Source organism: Lethenteron reissneri, chromosome 36, assembly GCF_015708825.2.
Source record: "Lethenteron reissneri isolate LAM-NWPU_2019-01 chromosome 36, ASM1570882v1, whole genome shotgun sequence".
Taxonomy (NCBI): domain Eukaryota; kingdom Metazoa; phylum Chordata; class Hyperoartia; order Petromyzontiformes; family Petromyzontidae; genus Lethenteron; species Lethenteron reissneri.
In genome coordinates, this window is record NC_083814.1 from 8,769,187 (window position 1) to 8,792,659 (window position 23,473).

The 23,473-nt window shown below is 49.4% G+C and overlaps 1 protein-coding gene across 1 annotated transcript in view; it reads right to left on the bottom strand.

The window, feature by feature from the left end:
• TMEM201 (transmembrane protein 201) overlaps positions 1–23,473 on the bottom strand; it is a 132,517-nt gene that overhangs the window by 91,962 nt on the left and 17,082 nt on the right. Inside the window, 1 exon segment of the mRNA XM_061566022.1 lies at positions 5,818–6,057. Coding sequence (XP_061422006.1) covers positions 5,818–6,057 — 240 coding nt within the window.

Genomic DNA, 23,473 nt, shown 5'->3' on the forward strand with positions numbered 1-23,473 from the left:
GCTAAGGCTCAGCAGTTATGAGCCTGGTTAGTATTCGGATGGGAGACTTGTCTGGGAATAACCAGAGGTGTTGTTGTAGGCCTTGGGCTATGAGATAGCAAGATCGATCTGTGCAAAGCTTCAAGAGTGATCACCATCACATACAACAGGGTGTGTTTTCTTCAGGCACCGGGTTTTTCCTCCCACACGAAGCCAAACTCTCATAAGTATAAATGGCCAAACATCTCAATAGTAGCGGGACCCTCACCGAAAAGAGACAACAATATTATTGTTGTTGTTGTTGTTGTCGAGATGTCTGGCCAAGCGTATAGAATAATAAAACAATGCGCCTTCCATTGGAACTGTCTGGCACTCCCTCTCACGGAGGCCTTTCCGTGAGCAATGGTGAGAGTAGGACATTGCAGGGTTGCGCCTTACCTTACGAGAAGGTAATTATTTTAAAACTAATTTCTTTAGAACTGCTTTTTGTGTTTAGTTTGTTGTCCTTCCCACGTACCTCCGATTATCACGGCTTGGTTACGTATGTTTGCGGAAAAGGTTCAACTTACATACACACATATAATTATTCTTGTTAGTACGAGCTCTTTTTACGCATCTTCCGGCAATGAGCACAAGCTCGCTCTGAAGCCGAGTGGAGCGTGTCCCCAGGTGTACAGCAGGTAGGCACACCCTTGTCCATCACTGTCTGATGACATCGTGAAAAACGCCTCCAGGCAGCGAAGCCACAACTGCTGTCAACGCGTGACGAACGCAAAAATGAAACAAACACATTTTCCTTTTTTGACAGACACGCACATAAACAAAGATCCACCCCCGTTATAGCCTGCACAGGCCATTGTGACAAGTGCTGTTAGCAACTTCTTGGTTCTTTCGGTAAAGTCACGTAGAAGGGAAGTAATAAAATAATAAAAATAAAACATAATAAAATAATTCTCACGACGTTTCGGCCACAACACAAGCAGCCGTCCTCAGGTGAAGACCAGGTCTGTCGAGGCGACAGCGTCTAAATGAAACGCCACCATGCTTGGAGTGTCTATTTAAGCTGGGTTGGAAGGGGGGGGGAAAATGCGCCTTGACAAAAGAATCTGCATATCAAGAGGAATTTAGCATATTTATGGGAAATGCAGGAATGCGACTAGTGCTACTTGTGAAATGCTGCTAGCAAGCGAGCTCGTATGAAGGCCGACACGGGACAAGAGGGGGTGTGGGTGGCAAGCACCACGCCCGGCCGCCTTTGTCTCCCGAGTTCCCATCGAGGGAATTCTACTCATCTCTATTGTTCGCGTGGTTTTGCATGTTGCCCACTTGCCGTCCCACACACTCAGTTCCAGAAGTAAATTTCAAAGGTTTCAATGATTCAACAACAATTTGGGAGGTAGCTCGCTTCTCCTAAGATCATACAGATCATTTCGCCGCATGTAAATGTCCACGCGATAAGCCACTTCGTTGAGCTATAATTTGTGGCCAGGTCGCTTCTTAAAAATAAGCTAATAGCTCAGTGGGCCTCACCTGGTACGAGAAAACAAATTGTTTGGCTTTATTTCTAGAGATTGTTCAAGTGATTGTTTACCTTGACTACGCTTTGCGCTCCCATTGTGTCTTTGCATTGCTGTTATAACGTGCTGATCCACGCACCTACTGGAAATCTGTGCAAAAAGAGCTTCATATCTCATCGGATTCCTCCAGTGTAGATACATATTCTGATTCTCCTCTACTGCCCACCCACTCCCCTCCTCTCCATAGTTTCGAACTCCATTCCCCCCATCAGTGCTGCCGACTTCCTTGCCTCCCTGCTCTAGTCCTGGGCTCGAGCCCTCAAAAAATCAACTCACTGCCCCCCTCCCTCCCGCGGCCCCCCCATCTGTAAAACAACTACACCCACCACTTCTGTCTAGGACGCGAGAGGAGTCCCACGTTACGTTGAACGTCTACAGCCCCGTTCTCGTCACTCCGCTGCCGGATGAGGGCCCTCGGCATGCCTTGCTGGGCGTGAAGGATAGTTTTTTGACCGTACTTCACCACGCTGGTCAGTGTGGCTCGCGGAGGATGGGAGTGCACATGAACAAGCAATCGATTGCGCTGCGCCACCCTCGTACTGCCCACAACGCCTACCACGCTTGCGCGGGGCGGACACAGGCCCTAGCGCTAGCCAGGCTCAAGCTTGCTTAGCTTGGTGAGATCTGATGAGATCGGGGGCGGTGGGGGGGGCATCCCGGGCGATTTGGTCGTGTGCCAACGAAAAACAAAGGATGAATTGAGTGACAATGAAGGGGAGGGTGGAGAAATAGAAAGAGGAGGAAAAACCGAGTCGAAAAAAAAGATAGACACTTTCAAAGTTCCAAGTTTGTACTTAGGCACGACAAGCAACAAAGGTGGATACATCAGGCCAGCAGCACAGCACACGCATGCAGAGATACAAGCTCGGAGCGACGTGGCACGAAACAAGGCAAGGAGGTCGGCGAGAGGAAATAAAAAATAAAAATCCGGTTACACCGCTCACTCCCAAACACCAATATGATCTCAACACGCAGCCGATAATACACTTTTTGAAAAAAATTAATATCGTGGCTCAAACCAAAAACGACACATCAAGCGCACACACGTTAGTGTCTGATTTTTCATCCCGGTAACCAGATTAATTTTTTGTTGTTGTAATAATCGCTTAATAACCGTCATCTTAGATGGGGATACTGTGTGCTCGATGAGGGGCGTGCTGTATTGGGGCATAGCTACTCGATGCGCCGTCGTTGTATCAAGTAAGTTGAATTTGCATCGATTGTTTTATTTCAGAAATCTCGCAAAGCAAGGCAGGCCCCCCCCCCCCCCCCCATGTGCCAGCGATCGGCCAGTGAAAAAGATTTATAAGAGGGCTTTTGCTGTAAAAAAAACTACAACTGGCCTCTGGCATTGAGAGTGGGGGCGCACTTTTCAACGCACTCTGCTGTGAGATTGTTTTTTCGCATGACAGATGCGGTCAACCCATATCATTGATGCAGCCACAGCAAATGCAAAGCCAAATTTAGCACGGCGCCTTTTTACGTGCAGTTATTGGCGACTGGGCGGAGATCATCGACTAACTTACACTTTGAAGAACACAGCCCATTCAAGGATTCAAACCCCAGGATCTCAGCGGTACCGGCTCTCAGCACTCAAACCTCCGAGCCACTCGGCAACCTCTTAAAGCTCACGATGCACGCATCGAATCCCGTGCGCGACAATATTTTTTTTCTCAACTTGCATCTGGAATGCGTGATCCCCGAGAGGGCTTCAAGCGAAGAGATGGACCGATGAGATCGGTTCCCGTCCACGTGCTGAATGGAGCGTTGGATCGCGGCATCGAGAGAGGTGGCGACGGCTTCGGCAGGCAAACATCCAGCAGTGGATCGAGCATGGTTTCATCATGATGATGATGATAGTTAAATGTGTATCTGTCATGTAAATATTTCAACCATTCAATCAAACATAACCACTAATATCTGCAACATTCTCTTCAATGTAAAAACAATTGACTGTTGAATCGATAAACTTATTAAAACATTTTCTTCGGAACGGATCCGAAAGAAAATCTCAAGTAAACTTTATATCAGCACGCCGAGGCTCCCACAAGGCCATGCGGGAGGGTGCATGGCACAGTTTGGCACCAGCTATCAGAGTGTGGTCGGGTCGCGACAGTTCTCTGCGGTGAGTACAATTTCTTTAAAAACGGGCGCTATGCCTATTTTTTGGGTCTTTTGGTAATGTCACATAGATAGGTTCAAAGAACATAACAAAAAACTACGACGTTCCTGAAGACGACCGCTTGTGTTGCCTGGTTTTTTGTTATTTTCTTTGAACCTATCTACGTGTCTTCACCGAAAGACCCAAAGAATATGAATTCCTGCAGTCACAAAAGCTTTAAGTCAAGATTTGGGCGCTATGCCTCTCGAAATAAAATGAACGCTGCGAGATTCAGCGGCGAACGGGACACCCACCCCTACAACTTGCAGCCATCTCGGAAGGGTTAACGGTTTAAACTGCACGCAAAACCTCAGGGGGACTACGTACGCGCCGTCCATCTCGTCGCCAGAGCCGGTTGCCTAGCTTGGTTGGCATTGGCCCTGGCGCAAGGAATGAAATGGGGTCCCCCTCGTTCTAAATCGCCCTCCGCACCTCCACGTCTCTCTTTGTAGGCCTCGGCGCCTGGGTGATTCTGGCCCAACGGGCCCCCCCCCCCATCTCCGGTTCAACTGCATGGCCTGCGCACTCGGCATCCAAGCACGCCACTGACCGCCGACACGAACACTGGCACGTGATTCGTAAACAAAGTGAACGCACAGTGAGCTCGCGTTTCAGGCAATGGACCTTTAGAGGGGATAAAGGGCCAGAGCCTGAAATGTTAGCTTTCTGCAGTTTGTGCGCGTGCGCACTAGACGTAACACTGATAATGATGTAGCGCACGATCATGAACTTCACTTGTCCGTGTTTTATTTACGCTTGGTTGTGGCGCTTACGTGAATCGTTTTGGTCGAACAGAGTCGAGTGCGAGGGCTTACTCTGGCCAGGAGAAACCAGGCACCTGAGGTAGTGATGATGGCTTACGGCAAGAACCTGTGTGACCTTTAACCTAGGCCAAACCAAGAAACGTCACACAGATTATTTTCACCGTGATTTAGGCTGTCCAATTCGTAAATTATTCTTAAACGAGAGTTGGGAACGGTTTTGGTAAAATGAAGAGAAACACGTTGGAGACAAATGAAGTCTTTGTGTGAGAGGGGGCATGGGGAGGGAGTGGGGTGAAATCTCATGGACACTTTCTAGAAACGGCAATACAGTAGAAGCTGGATATAGGCACACCTGATATACAAGCACAACTCTGATATAAGCAACACATCCTTACATTATACCGGTGGAGGGGGGGGAGGGAATGGCGATGGGTATAACTTCTGATACAGGCACACTTTGGATATAAGCCCACTGGCTAGACTTGCACAGGGCAAAGCAATGGGTGGGACAAGATGTGATGAAAGGTGCTTTGAGATGCACAGCAAATTTTCATCCTCACAAATTAAACAAATTGCTTGGTGATACTTCATCGGCAGTGGTGCTCAAGCACCGTGAACAGAGAAACCTCAACGAATGCATGAACAGCACTGCCTTGAGAGTGCATAACACGACCTTCTAAGGCCTCTCTAAGTACTGTGCAGAAGGAGGGCCATTGGCCGAACTACTTTTCTTTTTAAGGCCATCGTGTTATCGACGACGAAACGTGTTGAGGTGTAATTCTCATCCTTCATCTTGGTTCTTTCGGTAAAGTCACGTAGAAAGGAAATAATAAAAGAATTAAAATAAAACATAATAAAATGATTCTCACGACGTTTCGGCCACAACGCAAGCAGCCGTCCTCAGGTGGAGAGCAGGTCTGTCGAGTAGACAAGAGTCTGAATGTCTCATTAGGTTGTACTTTTATTATTTAATTATTTCCATTCTACGTGACTTTACCGAAAGAACCAAGAAGATGAATCCCTGCAGTCACGAAAGCTTTAAATCAAAATTCACTCTGTTGTTGTTGTCGTCGTATCCTCAAATCTTGTAACTCAATTTTAACCCACTTCCCAATGTGGTATCGACTGCAAAATTCTCATCCTTATCAGCACACACCGCGGCCCTGGCCTCACTCGCAAGCAACCCAAGGGTGGCGCGTGTAACATCCAGCTTCTACTGCAAGGCAAACCTCAACAAAAACTCATGAAAGCACTCGGAACACAGCTCTGGTGAGCGGCGGGGGTCCCTTCACCTCACCCTCACTTCCCGCCCGTCTCTCCCGCTCACGCATCTGACCTTCGCGGCTTGGGCCCACGCGAGGACGCTGCTGGCCGCCTGGTCGCCACGGCGGCGGCCAATCCCACGGCGGCGCACAGGCAGGTGGCGGGCAGGCGCAGGCGGGACAGCCAATCGGAGGGAGCGTTGCTGGCGGCGGCGGCGGTGGCGGCGGCGGTCAGCGGCGCGTATCGTTCGGCGATGTGGATGAGCAGCAGGAGGAGCCAGAGCAGGGAGGCCCAGGCGTCGATCCGACGCACCCTGGAGCCGGGGGCCGTTGGGCAGCGAGAGCAACACACGCACGCACGCACGCGCGCAAACCACAAGCACCGTGATCGTTATGTCGGAGATTTGAACGGCGCCTGGCCAGATAATCATAACCTGGGGCAAAGGAAACTTTTTTTTTTGTGCCAGGTAAGGCCGACTGAGCTATATAGCTCTTTTTCAGGAGCGACCTGGCCACAAATGATTGCCCAATTAAGTGGCTTATCATGTGAAAATGTATAGCCGCCAAATACTCGAAACTGCTAGTTAAGAAATGCGGAGGGAAAACCGGAGGACCCGGAGAAAAATCCATGCGACCACAGAGAGAACATGCAAACTGCGAATGTACAGGTGTCAGGGTCGGAATCGAACCCACAACCTCCATGTATACCAGGAGAGGTAGTTAACGTCTCGCCACTGTGGCAAAGCCCTGGGCAGGGATTAAGTAGGCAACTCAAATATGCTTGGCCAGTTAATCATAATCTGAGACAAAGCCCTGGAGAATGAGTGACTGGCAAGGAATGTGGACCAGGGGTATAAGAGAGGAGGGGGAGGGTAAGTTCTTGAGGAGGAGTGCTGAAGCTTGGTGTGTTACAAGCCGTACGACCGGCAAGATGTCTGTGGGTCATCTGATAAAGACACCTTGCTGGACATGGCGTGAGCTGAATCCTTGCAAGTTCCCCGAGTCCTCCGGTTTTTCCCTACCACATTTAGAAAGATGCGTTTTAGAGTATTTGGCTGCCATAGATTTCCACGTGATAAGCCACTTCGCTGAGCTAGCACTTGCAGCCAGGTCACTGGGTCTTACCTGGTAAAATAAGAAATTAAATAGTTTCGTTTTTTTTTTTTATTAACCAGGGTGGCCGGCTGGGCTCGAACCGCGAATCTCTGTGCCGAGCGGCAAACGCTCGCCGCCGCTCAACCGCGTCACCGCTCCCCCATCCACGTGACGTATGGTAACGTGCCGACGTCACGTGGTGAACATTCCCTCTGAAGGACCGACAGGTGGGGGCGGGGGGATGGGGGTGGGGGGTGGCGAGGGACAGGGCACTCCACATTTCTCGCTGAGCCGGCCATGGAGGCCAGGGTCGGCAGGGCAGAGTGGTGGGAGTTTGTCTCGCGATGGGCCTTGGATTCGAGAGAGGCGAGGTGGTGGTGGGGTGGGGGAAATGGTGGGGAGGGGGCCCCCCCCTCCCCCCTCTTCTAAACGTTCCCAGCCTCGTGGCGAGGGGTGGCTGCATGTTCCCCGCCGTTCGTAAATTATGCGGCGGACTCGTGGGGGAGCAGGTGCGGCCAACGGAGCGCGATTTCTGGGCAAACATGGGCGCAACGCCCTTTGTTTTTTAAACTTGAGGCGGCCTTCAACTCTCCGTGTTAACGATGGTGGCCATGTGTTAACAAGCTGTCTGCCTCTCCCACGAAATTTGATACGCTGACCTTGCTGTTTTTCTCGGTCACACAAAAAAAGTGGATTTTTTTTCCGGTTTTACCAATCATCGTCATGGGTAAAAGCACACATAGGCAACACTCCATTCTTTGTCTCCGGCATATAACAATTTTTTTTTTTTGCAATCTGCCCGATGGCTTTCGAGAATTACATCAGCACAAATAATTTGTTTAAGCAAGCAAATTGGGAAACCGGTTTCAACATTCTGGGTCTCATCAGCAAGTCAGGCCTGTTGAAGGAATGCTGCTGGGTTATCATCGTGATGGATGTTATTCCCACGTGCGAGAAAATCGCATGTGTCAGTACTCTACAAAAACAAGTGTGTTTGGTGGATGGGAAATTAAGTGGTGCTTAAGGGCTGAAGCTTTCAAAAAAGGTTTTAATTCAAGCATCTTAAAGAGTATCATAGTAATAATAATATCGTCTTATTCACACAGAATAGGATCGGAGACGAAGCTCCCAGGACGTAGGGCGGAACGTCGGACATCGTGACGAACGACACGCGGAAACAACCCGCGTGCGCATCGGGGAACCGCACCGCAGCACAACCGCGAAATCCTGCGCCGGAGTAATTCGAAAATATTTAGCATTCTTCCAAATTGTTGTCGTTTTTTCCAGGTCATCCATCACTTCCCCCGTTCATTACCAAGGATAAGTTGAAAGCCGAGTGCGCTTGCACTTTTTGATCTGCAAAATGCAGAGGTACACGCTTTGTTCGTTTCAACTACACGGCGGGACAGAACGACACTCGCAGACGGAGCGCTTGCTCGCAGACTTAAAAGGTGAGCCGCATGGACGCGTGTCAATCGGGGCAACGAGAGAGTGCGGGACACGCCTGACTCAGGCATGCCGGGGACACCAATGCACACCGCCACCGCCGCAGAAGAAGGCATCGCTGACGGTGGAGTGGCTGCCGGGCGTGCAGGCGGTGCGACTGCACCACGGCCCGTGGGCCGGACGGGGCACCCGGAGGGCGCCGGGCTATGCGAGAGCATTTGATTTTTGGGTCAGTTCGCCGTGAGCGGAAATGCGTGTCGTACACCCTCCGCCACCCTACACAGCCAATTCATGAAGTTGCCATGTGAATGAACACGCCAATTTTTGACTGCTTCGGCAGCTACTGCCAGTGCGTCCGGGAGAACGATCCACACACGTTTAACAATTGGGCACGACGTTCCGTCGGTGGTTAACAACCCGCATCATCAGGCAGTCGCCAGAAATCAGATTACGGATGATGTTATCGAGCCCAAAAATCAATCGGGACACGTAATATTGGTGGCGAAAGCCTACGTAACAAATTGGGCCCCACATCCTAGTCCTTGTACCAGGGTCCATGCCAACCTCGCGACAGAGCATCTGGACAAGTAATTTGGCTTCATCCGAGACTTTCCTAGCAGGTACCACGATACAGAACACAACGTGCGTTGTGTTTCAAACAATGTCTAAATGCATGGGAGTCTCCAAGATGTCGTGGAGCTAATGCAATTGTAAACCGAGCCAATAAAAAGTGCCACTTGTGTATCTAGGTAAAGCCTCACTGAATCTCAAAATGCTATTTTCAGGAGGGTCCTTCTGCATTGGTATGTTCCGGCCAATTCCATGAACGAGTTGTTCGGCTTCGTGTGGGTGGAAACCACGGTGCCCAGAGAAAACCCACCGCGAATACGATGGGGGAAAACACTCATGTGCTCCACACGGATTCAATTCACAGCCCAAGCCTGTAACAAAGTCTCCCATCCGGTTACTAATCAGGCTCCATCCTGATTTGTTTTTAACCTTCCGCGACCTGACAAGATGGGGCGCGAATCAAAAATATTTCCCACAACACTGTTCGTATTCATTTAAACGTACGGCTTCAGTGACAGGTGGCTTACTTGCCCGCATCGATGATATAAACGGGGGCCGCTTGAACCCCGCAGGGGTGATTGATGGGCGTGCAATTCGACGCCCGCAATATCGCGCCACGCGCGGTCCGTGTCTATATCAACGCGGACACCAACAAAGGAATGAGCGCGGCAAGGCAGCGGCGGCAAAGAACACAAAAGCCCCGGGAGCGAGCGGAAATGATGTCCGTTGGAGAGGAGGGAGCGGAGCCCGTCTCAACATCTGCATGTGCCTCGAGTCGCGCGAGTGGAGGGAGAGAGAGAGAGAGATATGACGCACGTGTTCTCGCACAGGGACGACTGGAGTCTTGCCCTGACGACCAAACCGGCAATAGTTTGTTTGTGGGAGTTTTTTGGTACAATTCGCAAATTCACAGCCGAGAGGTTCGGGGGCGGGGGGGAAGGAGGCGGGGGGGGAAGAAACAGAAGGTCACGGAATACAGCGAGCGGTGTCCCACGTAATTTTATTTTCTTTACTACAATACGAATATCAAAGAATATATAAAAATGCTAATTTAAGACGTTAAGTTTTTCGGGGCCCAATTTGCTGGAACTGCCCCTTCTGCCATCTACCCCCTCCCTCCGCCTCCCCGTACTATGCCCCCCAAATGGCCTCATGGCGCCAACATCGTTATCAGTGCCCGACGGCATTTTCTTAGGGAAACAATGAAGGCCCCTCCCCTCTTGACCTGACGTGCTTCTCCAGCCATTTTCAAGATTTCAAGGACTATATTCAATTTGTATTATTTCCCCCACGCCCCCCTACTACCTGTATACCAAGCGAGGTAGTTAACATCTTGCCACCGCGGCTTTTAACTTGCGAGCGCCTTTCAACGTCCCCTTCATTATCGCCGGGTGTTGTTGGTGCGTCTCATTTTTCACCGAAGCCCGTTCCGCGTTTACGTGCAACCACAACAATACGCCGGTCACTAACAGATTTTTTTAGAGCCAATAAACGCGGCACGACAATATCGCCGCCCCTTTATTTCCACCCGCCGGATCTCTTTGAACTCTGACCCCGAGAGCAACACCCGCTGGATGCCAACCTGACAACTACAGCCGAGAGGAAAGGGGGGGCAGGCGTGGGAAAAATAAACTGCAATATGATGAATTCAAGTGTCCGTTTTTTTTACACACGCATGTAATGCACGTTGAACTTCTTCCGTAACGTGCGTAGCCAACTGTGCTCACCAGAGGTCGCGGGAGCAGGACAACAAACAAAATTAACTTGACAGTTAAATCCTCATTTTATAACAACCATCGCCTTTTTAAAACCTTTATATAAAGTTCACTTGCGTGCTTGCTTGCTTGCGCGCTTACGACCGTGCAAATCTTTCGGTCGTTTTTTTACCCACTTCCCGTGATCCAATCGAGCTGACATTTTGCAAACAGACTCGTTGTGCGTGACAATTTATTTTCGTGAAAAATTTTTTCCTAAATTTTACACTTTTTAGGAAAAAAAAATTATATGTAATTACCAATTGCTTAATGGTGGAAAGCAATCATCTGACCCATAGGTGGCAACCATCTCAAGCCAGAGGACGAGAGGACTCTAGCCGCCACGCATATAAAGGATTTATAGTGAAAAACTTTGTTTTTACGGGTACATTTTTTAATCTGCGCCCGAGCCCATTTGAGACCGCAAGCACCTTTTTCAAAGGAGACCTGGGAGTAGAAAATACTGCGGAACATACACTCACGTCGATGTCATCAGCCATGACCAATCCGCTGCTGGATAAATGCATCCTTTCCAAGCCATTGCCATCTCTCTCAGTCTTGCAACAACCCATTCAGCTCCTTTTCACCACTCTCTATGCGGTGCCTCTGGCTGCAGCTCTGTCGTTAGTCTCAACTCACCAGCCATCGTGCCTTCACTAGTGGCATGTCCTGCCCAAGCCAGCCTACTTTTCCCAACAGGATGAATTTTGTTACCAACATACACATACACACACATGTCTAAATCACGTGACTACTTACTGTGTGGCCACACCCACTCTGAACCCCCCTCCCTGCCGCTGCCCACTGTGAAAACAGACTCCGCCCCGTGCAGCAGCAGCAGCGTCGAGGCCCTCACGCAGCCTCCTCCCTCCTCCATCCTCATCTCTCCTGTACTCATTTTTTATCCTTCTCTAATTTCCCATTATCTGTCTTCTCTCTTCCCTTTCCCATTCCTTTTGTAAAATGTTCCCAAACATTTTCTGCTGTGCTGTGTGGCGTGCCACGGGTACAACAGTTGCCGGTTGTCCCCAGTCCACGCGTTCCACTTTCTGCCTCTCAGTGCAATTCCCAGCATGCAACTCTTCCCCTGTGCTTCTCCGTGCATTTTGCAGCTTTTGTTTGCATTTCATTCGCCAATGATCCGTGTCATTGTCCTTCCCCTGCACCCTCTGATTGGTACGGTTGGCTACACACGATTCGAAAGAAGTTAAACGTACATGCTTTCAACGACAATCGATAAGTATTACTCTTGCAGGTCAAAGTGACTCAGCAAGTAATATACACGAATTCAAATATTAAATCAGTACAGATAAAAACAGACAGCGGGCAATATATTTAAACATTGATATGCATGACTCGGGTCACCGGGTTCACAGCGCAGTGTGCTAACCACTGCGCCACTGCTCCTCCACCGCTCCCCAACAATGATTGTTTAGCCATGGCCCGGAATCAAACTCGGGTCGCTGGGTTCACAGCGCAGTGCGCTAACCACTGCGCCACTGCTCCACCGCTCGCCAACGATGATTGTTTAGCCATGGCCGGGAATCGAACTCGGGTCGACAGGTTCACAGCGCAGTGCGCTAACCACTGCGCCACTGCTCCACCACTCCCCAACGATGATTGTTTAGCCATGGCCGGGAATTGAACTCGGGTCGACAGGTTCACAGCGCAGTGCGCTAACCACTGCGCCACTGCTCCACCGCTCACCAACGATGATTGTTTAGCCATGGCCGGGAATCGAACTCGGGTCGACAGGTTCACAGCGCAGTGCGCTAACCACTGCGCCACTGCTCCACCACTCCCCAACGATGATTGTTAGGCCATGGCCGGGAATCGAACTCGGGTCGCCAGGTTCACAGCACTTTGCGCTAACCACCGCTCCGCCGCACGAAATCAATACGGTGTTTATTTCTAGGGAGCTGCCCCATAAAGCGCCGCTGCAACCCAACCTAACCCCGCATGACGCGACGGTGGCGCGGTAGCACCGCCCGCATGGCGGAAGCGCCGATGTTTGCACCGATAGCGGCACCCATCGATGCTCCCCCACCCCACTCCCAACCCCCCTCCCCTCCCTTCCTCCCTTCCCAACCCGCCCTTCATCTCATCCCCCAACCACCACGTCTGCCAGAAAGATGAAACCGTTGATTCCCCCTCCTGTCTGGAGGAGCCCGACTCTGCTCACACGTGCGTGGTGTCCAACCGGCTCGTCGCAGCCCCTGCATCCGGCACGTCGACTCAAAACCGTGGACCGTGCAGCTTCGCACTGCCCCAAAGGGTGCCGCGGTGGCGAGATGTTAACTACCTCGCCTGGTATACAGGAGGTCGTGGGTTCGATCCTGACCCTGATGAGATGTTAACTACCTCGCCTGGTATACAGGATGTCGTGGGTTCGATCCTGACCCTGATGAGATGTTAACTACCTCGCCTGGTATACAGGAGGTCGTGGGTTCGATCCTGACCCTGATGAGATGTTAACTACCTCGCCTGGTATACAGGTCGTGGGTTCGATCCTGACCCTGATGAGATGTTAACTACCTCGCCTGGTATACAGGAGGTCGTGGGTTCGATCCTGACCCTGATGAGATGTTAACTACCTCGCCTGGTATACATGAGGTCGTGGGTTCGATCCTGACCCTGATGAGATGTTAACTACCTCGCCTGGTATACAGGATGTCGTGGGTCCGATCCCAACCCAAACGCCTGTATATTAGGAGTTTGATTGTCTCTCTCCCCGTGGTCGAGTAGATTTTTCTGCGGGTACTCCAGTTTTTTCTCTGCACATTTTTAGAAACATGCGTTTAGAGCATCTGGCTGCTATAAATGTCCACGTGATAAGCCACTTCATTGGGCGATCAGTTGCGGCCAGGTCTATGTAGCTTAGTGGACCTTACCTGGTATAATAAAAAAAAGTTCATAGAGACTTGCAGCCAGTGAATCCACAATTTTCCAAATCTCAGACGAACGGCTAAATCCATTCATTACAATAGGATACCTTCTAAGGGATTCTCCTACATCAGCCATATGGTGGAACGAAAGGAGATGGACTCTGCCTGCCCTGTCTCCTGAGTGACGACGTTAACACGTCGCATCAGGTACCCATTTGAGGCCGAGTCAACCTAGGGAAGGCCCAGGACTGATTCAGATGAAGTTCACCGGCGTTGGCCGCGAGTGGGAAGCCAACCGAAGTCACCGGGTTTGTAGTGCAGCGCGCTAACCACGACACTACCACTCCCCAAAAAACAAAGGTCGCCCCTGTAGCCTTAACAGAGTGTGAGGGCAAGTGCTGTTAGCGGAGCACCATTGGAAGGCCAGCACGGCATACAAGGGGGTGGGTGGCCAGCACCACGCCTGGCCGCCTTTGTCTCCCCAGTGGCGATGTTTATACACCACACACCAGGTTCTCATTTGAGGCCGAGTCGACCTAGGGGAGGCCCAGGACCGGTTCAGATAATTGCCACACGTGCAAACAAAGACAAAAATCCCCCGAATAGCTTTTAACAGTCCGTTAAAGGCAAGACGGTACAGGAGGGGGTGGGGTGGCCAGCACCACGCATGACACGCGCAAACACACACACAGACAGACACACAGACACAAACACACACAGACACACACAAATACACACAAACACACACACACACAGACACACACAAACCCACACACACCCACACACAGACACACACAAACACAGACACACATAGACACACACAAACACACACAGACACACACAAACACAAACACACACAGACACACCCACTCTAGCCACAGACTCAGAGAGACGAGGAGGAGGATGGGTGGCAGCTGTATCACGATGTCTTCGGTGGCCACACAGGATGACTGTGTCTCGTCTTGTCAGCTCTAGGCTAATTCGTCATCTGCTTTTTTTTTAAGTTTGCCGTTAATACTTCCTAGAAGCAGCGTGCGGTGTGATGAATGTCGCTCAGGGGAGGGCGACACTTGGTCGGTGTATTTAGTGATTTCATTAAAGAAATTTAAAATATTAAATAAATTAAAAAGCCATTTTGTGATTTAATTGATTTCATTTTATACCTACGTGACTTTACCGAAAGAACCAAAGAGTATGGAAACTTCAAATCTAAATTAAAAAGCCATTCTCAACCCAACGATGGATGAAGGCCTCTGAATGTGTGTGTGTGTCAGTCACCGGATGTTTTCTTTACCGTACTTCACCGTCATGGCCGGCTTGGTTTTACGGAGAGCGAGCAGGGCAGGTCCTGCTCTGGTATCACTCGCAACTGATGGTAACCCTGACAAGGAATCAAACTCGGAACCCCGGGTTCACAGCACAGCACGCTAACTACTATAGCAGTGACTCAATTCTTGTATTAGTGCACGCGAATCTGATAATTATTCACCGTAAATAGGAAGGGGGAGGGGGGTGAACATCAGAATGTGAATGTGTATTTTATTATATTATTATATTATATTATTATATTATTTTATAATATATTATATTATTATATTATTTTATTATGTTTCATTTTTATTATTTTATTACTTCCCTTCTACGTGACTTTACCGGAAGAACCAAGAAGATAAATCAGAATGTGTTTTTATACTGGAGGAATCCGAGGAGCTACAAAGCTCTTTTTCACAGATGTCCGGTAGGGGAGGGTCAGAACGTTACAAAAAAAAACATTAAAAAAACACGACGGGAGTGCAGGGTATAGGAAAGGTAAACAAATCACTAACAAATATATACACACAAATAAAAAAAACTATTTATTTTAACCAGGTAAAGCCCACTGAGCTATGAGCTTATTTCTCAGAAGCAATTGGGTCACGAATGATAGCTCAACGAAGTGGTTTATAGCAGCAAAAACAATCTAAATAATCTAAAGGGGCGTGCGTGCGTGCAGGCGTGAGTTAATAATGTGGCTTCCCCGGTTCGCTTTCCCGCGGGAATGAAAAAGCCGCAGAGGAAGTCGTCAAGAGAGAAAAAAACGCCTCCATGTCAGATTAATGGAGTGGAATGGATGCAATGTTTTTTTCATATCGTTTTGGTGTGGCATACGACTGGGCTATCAGTTTCAACAAACCGTTTCACATCGACACGAACAATCTTCAAAATCTGCAGTTGTTCGTTAGGTTGAGGGGGTGTGTTATTTTGTAAAAAAAAAAAAATCCTTGACGGTGGTGGAAGAATAGTAGCAGTGGTTAGGGGCCATCTATTTAGTACGTACGCATGGAGGGGGGTTAACCCAAATGCACAGCTTGCGTATGGGGGGTCTACTGACAATGTACGCATAGGAAAGGGGGGGGGGGTGAAGCCTCGATAATAATGTGTCTACATTGGCCTCCAAATGAGTTAGGTAGTCCGGCGGTGGACTGTTTGTTTGCTTAAACACGTGAATATTATAAATCCTTGATCATTTCTGCGTGGACTAAATATCGGCCGTTCTATAGGATTCGAGGGGGAGGTGAGTCAGGCGTACGTACGCAGGTGGGGGGGGGGGGTGTAAAAAGTCCGCGTGCGTACAGGGAGGGGGGGAGGGGTCAAGTTTTGACAGATTTTTGCGTGCGTACGAAATGGATGGCCCCTTAGTGGTTACTGCTCTGCATTATGAAACCGGTGCGTACTTTAGTTTGATTCCTGGCCACGGAAAATATCAATCAACGGGGAGCATTAATTCAATTTTTAAACACTTTATATATATGTACACCTCTTTTTCCCTGTGATTCACACATTCCACCGCTTTGTGCGGTTACATTTCACGAGGAAGCCACTGGGAGCTATGCACTTTTAAATCTACATGGCAAACTCATTTCTTCAGAACTGCTTTTTGTGTTTAGTTTGTTGCCTTTCCCCCACACCTCCGGTTATCACGGCTGTCTATGTACGGTGCGAAAGAAGTTCAACCTACATACAAACATAGACCAGTTTAAACCAGAATTGCATCAAAGAGCAAGAGCAATGGCCTCGAATTTTGCGACGCATTATCTCTGACGGTGCAAAAACAACGTATGACGGTGCAAAAACAATGTCGATGCGGGAAATATGTTTTTTTAGTTGGACTCTCTGAGAATCAGAATCTTTACTAACACTGGAGGAATCCGATGAGCTACAAAGCTAATTTGTTTTACAGATTCCCACTAGGAGCGGGTCAGAAAGCAACAAAAACAAACAATAAAAAAACACAATAGGAGTGCAAAGTATGGGGAAAGGTAAGGATATTATCAAAAAATATGTGTGCTTATTTTTACCAGGTAAAGCCCACCGAGCTATCAGCTCCTTTTCCAGAAGCGACCTGCCCACAAACGGTAGCTCAACGAAGTGGCTTATCACGTGGAAATTCACAACAGCCCACCAGCCTAAATTATACTAGAAAAGTGCACGTCTCACCGGTGCGTAACTGGCGATTTGTCCCAAGGACACACGCGGGGTAGAAAGAAAGAAAGAGGAAGGGAAAAAAATCAGCAAAGCGGTGAGCGTCGGCTTCCCCGCTGTTCAAAGACGGCGAGCACTCCCCAAACGGGCTTCATCACCTCCAGGGTTTCCCCACCACTCTTTGCCAACAGACACAAAAAGACTTCGCAAAACCTTCTAATTGGGGTGCGCCCACATCCAACCCCTTGACCTTGAAGGGGCACCTGGTGGGACTTAGCAGCGTTGTGATGCAGTTTCACTCCGGCAGGGACGGGAGTGGGTGGGGGTCGAGAGGGTTTTTTTTTTCCATTATTTTAAATATTTCACCTGCAAAGTAATCGTCACTGGTGTTGATGTGTTGTGAGCGGGAATCAAACTCGGGTCGCCGGGTTTCGTAAGGCAGCGGCGCGCTCACCGCTACACTAACGCTACGCATGCACGTAGCAAACACGTCACGACACGCAGATGCACATTACGCGCCTGTATACGCACCCATTAAATAAAGAATGAAGCGTGGATACAAGCGAATTATTAAATGGCGCTCCCTGCCGGCTCACTGAAGAATGCTCCCTAAAGGTGGCACGGGGGGAACCCTGAGTGACCGTGTCTCCAGCGCTCACGTCGAGCCTACGCTCAACAAAGTGGCTTATCACGTGGACATGCAAAAAACACCCAAAAACCATGCGACCATGGGGAGAGAAACATGCAAACTCCAAATATACAGGCGTAAGGGTAGGGATCAAACCTATTGTAGTATACCAGGCGAGGAATGGTTAACATCCCGTCACCGCGGCGTCCATTATTTCCCGCTCAGCGAACACGTAACGTCTTGATGCGTTACAACGTTATTGAAAACACAGAATCGATCCGCACCCTCGCCGCGAGACGCTCGCACGTCGAACACGCGAGAACCTCGACCGCGATCGATTTTAATCTCGAAGCATCGTCACGTGGGCTTGCCTGCGATTCGCTTCCGTGTCGCGCGTCACCGGTTCTCGTGACCTCCGGCAGCCGCGAGAGGCAATACGTTCACCGCAATATAAACAAATATTTAACAAAAAATCTAGAATCAACTCGCGGCCCTCACATCGTAACAATTCATCGAATCGCGAGAGGGGGTGGCAGGGGTGGGTGATATTGTTACAAATCCACTGCTTCTTCATTGGACATTCGAACTGTGACCATAAACCTTGTAGGCCTGGGTACCGAACAGCATCTTACCGGTAACGGGGTGGCTGCTAGCTCAGTTGTTAATTTAACCGGCTTCAGTGGAGACCGGTCACACCTGTCGTTCAAAACAAGCTTGCTCCATTTCGTGACATCACCACTGGAGCTGCCTGCCTTGGCTAATGGCGTTCGGAAATGTACGCTCCCCGTTGGGCTACGTGTTCGCGATAGAATTCAAGCGATGCGACCTTGCGCTGGTTTTACATAATTAACTTCGAGTTCGCCGACTCGATTGTATTTGTGGAATGGAAACAAGAGGGAGTTTAAGGACAAATATATTCGTCGAGTCAGGGTGCAATATTAACCACTCAGCTTTTCAAAAACAATGACTTCACTGCACAATATTTTTAAAAATATGTGCATATCTGTAATTCCCGTCACCCCCCGCCAAATGTTATTGTGATTGTCCTATAGGCGGCATGTCATGACGTGAACTCTTCGCACGGATATCTCGCACAGCAGCGCAACTCTTTGTGCGAGAGAACGGCCCACAGTAGCGGTCGTGCCTCTGACCTCCGACCCTCCCGGGCACCTCAGCATTCTGGGATTTTTCAAAGTCCCATGGCCTTCGCAGGCAGGGCCACGTTAAGTTTGATGGGGGCCCCTCGATATGCATTAAATTCCTTCCGGTGACCGTTTTACCACCACCCCATTGCCAAATGCTCCACGGTTATTCACCTTGGTTATTTCAGTTCTTGGTTATTTCAGTTTGAAAGTCATCGGTGACCGCGCCAAGACCACGGCGCGCGAATCCCTTGAGCGCAACGGATGCGCGTAAAAAGTTTCCCACGCGATTGAAGTGGAGGACTTTTTTTTTCTCCCCTTTCCCCCCATGGAAGCTTCGCTCCCACCCCCCGCCAACTTTTTTTGGTTTTCCCTCCTCCGCCATCAAATTATTTTCTAGCAACGCTTTGGCTAATGAGAGGAGGGTTGAAAGGTTAGCCAAACCAGCATCGGGCCCCCGTGATCCTTGTCTGTCAGTTCCCTCTCGCGTTGCCCAGAGGGGGGGGGGGGGGGCCCGAGCCTCGTCACATTCCACACCTGACACTGCCACCCCGCGCGACCTCGCGCAGGCCTCTCCACGCAAGCCTGCGGCCTAGAGTAGACGCCGTCCTCGATCCACTGCTGGATGAGGGGCAATCTCCCCATGCCGCGTGGGTCGTTATATTTTTTTTAACCGTACTTCACCGCGCCGGTGAATGCTGGTTTGGTTAACTGCGTGGTGCTGCATCGGCGTTTTGGGCCCGTGCTCACTATCCGCGCTTTAAAACAGAAACAACACGACCGTCGCCCGGTCCAAGCGCAGGTCCCCCCCAGGCTGAAGCCTGCTTAGCTTCCGCGATCCGAAGACGAGATTGGGCGCCCGCCTCGCGATTTGATCACACGCGAGCAGGCGGGCACGCGCGTACTTCTCAGTCGTGCACTTTTTGTTGTTGCCGTTTAGCTTGTTGTCCTTCCCCCACCCCCGCACCTCCGATTAGCATGGTTGGCAACGTACAGTGCGAAAGAAGCTCAAAGCGCTTACAAACATAAACTTACCCACTCACTCACTCACACACTTATGCCTGGTTCCTTTTGCAACGGGAGGCGAGAGCAGGGTGCAGTTCGAAGTGCGCTTGTTGACAAGACGATGAAAAGGGGGGGGGGGGCGGGGTTCTCCACCCGCTCCGTAACTCAGGGGACTGCTCCACATCGCCCATCACTTTGAAATGTTTATCTCTGACACGGTGGTGTCAAACAGACGTACAGTACGTGCGCACGCTATCGCTCTAAAACGGACGCATTTAATTTGTAGCTCTCCGTAACTTGATTTTGTTCAGTGACTGACGAGGGTGAATGCTTTCAGCAAGCGTTCCAAAAATATTTTACTCACGCTTTGTTTGTACTCTTAGATATACTTTTTTTTGCCTATCGCTGGCATGTACGTCATAATGTACATAACTTTACCCAGAGCGCTTTAATTGTGAAATACCTACATTTTGAAACGAGCTATATATAAAAATAACAAGGAAGTATAAAGAACGGAACAATGCCAGCGCATCCGTAAAGATGAGGTGGATTTTATTTTTAAACAACAAACGTTGATAAAAGTGCACGCATAGCATAAGTGACTTTTTGCCTAATTACGGCTTTTCCCACCAACACCCAGTCAATTTTACATCGTAAATAGCAAGGTGAAAAATTTGAAGGAAAAAAATCTAGCTTTTTCCATTCAAGCTCAAAGGTCAAAGCTTGCACATAGCTCATCATGAAATCAATGCTATAGGTCCCCAGTGTTGTGTTCAGAGCGAACCATTACCAGACTCGATATGCTGAACAATACTCAACCAAGTGCCATGACTGGCTGACAGACCGATTGACAATGAGACACTCTTGGATGTAAGCGTGACACTAATTAAACTTTTAATTCTTCAACAACAACGAAATTCCCAATCCAAGGAACAACCAAATATTCACGACGTTGACGTGCCCTATGACCGAGGCTTTTTGTGTGAAAGTAAATTCAAACAAGATGAAACAGTTTTGCGTGGATAATTAATCTCAATGAATATGACGTGCAGAAGTGAAAGCCAAAATTCTCAAAAAACACATCTCTCTAAGTTCCATTCTTGTCTCTCTCAACGACCGATTTTGTCAAAGGCAGCCGAAAACCCGGTCCCCCCCCCCCCTCCCCCCGGGCATTCAATCTCACTCACAGAACAAAACGTCCCGTGCACGCATACGTCCGTCGCCATTCTACATTTTGGCGGAGGGAAAAGAAAAAAAATCCCTTTCTGCCCACTTGTCTGTAAAAGCACCCACCTAGAAGAAAAGGCTTACGTTTCAGTACAGAGGGCAGCGCAGATATGCGTGCCGCTCAAGTGTAACAACCGCCTGCTCTCTCAGGGCGTCTCTCTCTCTCTCTCAAGCGCTACGCATGTCAGATTTGATGAAAAGAAAGCCACGCCTATTGTCTTCAAACGGCGTGGACTGTCCCCCCACCCCAAAAGAGGGAGGGGACATCTTTTGGAGTTCCGCCGGTTAAACTTGGCAATCAGCGGCGGGCGCTCACCACGCGGCGCGGGTCATCGCATCGAGTCGCAGTTGGGCTCGCGTCTCTCAACGGGCAGGCGAGCGCGGGGCCACGCAGGCACACGAGTGGCCGCCTGTGAATTGAAAGGACCCCCCCCCCCCCGCCCTCGCCTTTGGATCCCTTTTAGTGGTCAATGGTGGTCTACTCAAAGCCGGGCCTGCGCCCGAGCGATCGGTCGCGGGACCAGAAAATAAAATCTCTCTCGAAATCATCCCGTCCTTGGGCGCATTGTTCACAAATTGCCACACGCCTTAGTTGTGCACGCCAAACCAAATAATATTTCTCTCCACCCCTGACCTCGAAGATGATCCCCGCTGCCTGACACAGCGCTTTGAGCTTTGCTGCAGCGGAAGCTTTCGTGGCTGCGATGTGAAAAGCCCTCGGATGTGTTGGCCGGGTCGGCACGATGTCCAATGTTTCGCTGTCCGCGCCGGAAGCTCCTTCGCGGAGTGCATTTCTTTTCAAGTGAAGTTCACTTCCTGTACAAGCTCCCAGCACGTGGAGCGAAACGTCGGACATCACGGCCAACAGCTTCGCGGCACAACCCGGAAACGCATCGCTCGTGTTTGCTCCACGTGTTTTTATTCCGGCAGCACAATTTGCAATTGACTACACCGCCATAATTACAATACGTCTTTACCGGAACAACTGGAAGCGAATTTGAAACCTGTAAGAGCACGTAGATCCAAAATAAATGTGTTTGGGTTAGTGCACGTAAATAGAAATGTGTCGTTAATCCACCTCCACCCAACACAGCCAACAGGTAAGGTTTGTCACGTGAACAAAATGTGCCAATTCGTTACTACTTCAGCACACCGACGTGTTGGAGAGTAAAGCCACAACGTTTACAATTCCACGATGACATTTTGATGGCGATTACAACCAGCTTCGTCAGGCGATATGCCAAAATTGTGTACACGTCTTCCTGTGTCCGGTCTTAAATAGAGCAAGGTGATGTTATCACGTTTTGTTCACGTGACAAACCTTACGAATCAGCTGTGTCGGGTGGAGGTGTGTAAACAATACGTGGATGTTTCCGCGATCCGACCCAAAAAACGTTTATTATGAATAACATTGGTCGTGAAAGCCCATGTGTTAGCAGGTAGATCACCGATTGAGGACGGCGATGATCACAACGACGGCTGTCCTCCACGTAGGGAAACACGGACAACCCGGCAGGGCCAAGGGGGACGATCCAAAATAATCATTCTCGAGTCACCGCTTTCAGCCGTCACTCGCTCCTCCGTCTCAGCCCATCAACTCCGCGTGCCCCATCACCTCTGGCCTTCCTCGTGTCTCTCAGTCACTCAATGACCTGACAAAGGTCAAACTACTTTATCCGCGGCTGCCGCATCAGCATTTCTCAAGAGCCGTCAAGGAGACGAAGGAAAAAAAAGGAAATGCTAGCAGGTGCGTTAAAGCAAAGCCAAGAACGAAGCGGATTTGACCGCCGCACGCTTATATGAGCTCAACTATTTTCATTTTTCAGGTATTTCCGCTGACAGATTTATCTACTCATTATTTTACTTGTTTTTCTAAACCCGCTCTATACTTCAGCGCGTGTTGACACAGATATGAAAGTAACTTTTTATTGCACCAGATAAGGCCCACTGAGCAATACAGCTCACTAATCATAACTCAAGTGGCTTATCATGGGGAAATTTATAGCAGCCAAATACTATAAATGCATGTTTCTAAATGTGGAGGAAAAATCCATGTGACGACGAATAGAGAGAGAAAATGCAAACTCCAAATATATAGTCGTCAGGGTCGGGATGGAACCCACAACCCCCTGTATACCAGGTGAGGCATAATATAGGTTTTTAGGTCAGATCGCGTTATTTATAAATGTGTCGTAACCCTCCACCACCCGACACGGCCAAACAGTAAAAATGTATCACGTTATTCAAAGGACAAAATAATTCACTTCTTTAGCCCACCGGTGTGTTGAAGAGAGAATCAACAGCATGTTAAAACTTGAGTACGACGTTTCGCTGGTAATTACAATCAGCTTCATCGGGCAAGAATGGTGAAGCTCTCCTGTTGCTCCCGGTCTTAAGTAGAGCAGCAGCTGGGTGACGTCATCATTTAATTCAATCTGGTGCAGTGATTCGAGGCAAAGAGGGGGATAGTATTGTAATTATATAGATTGGTAATCATTCAATTGTTATTCATTGCT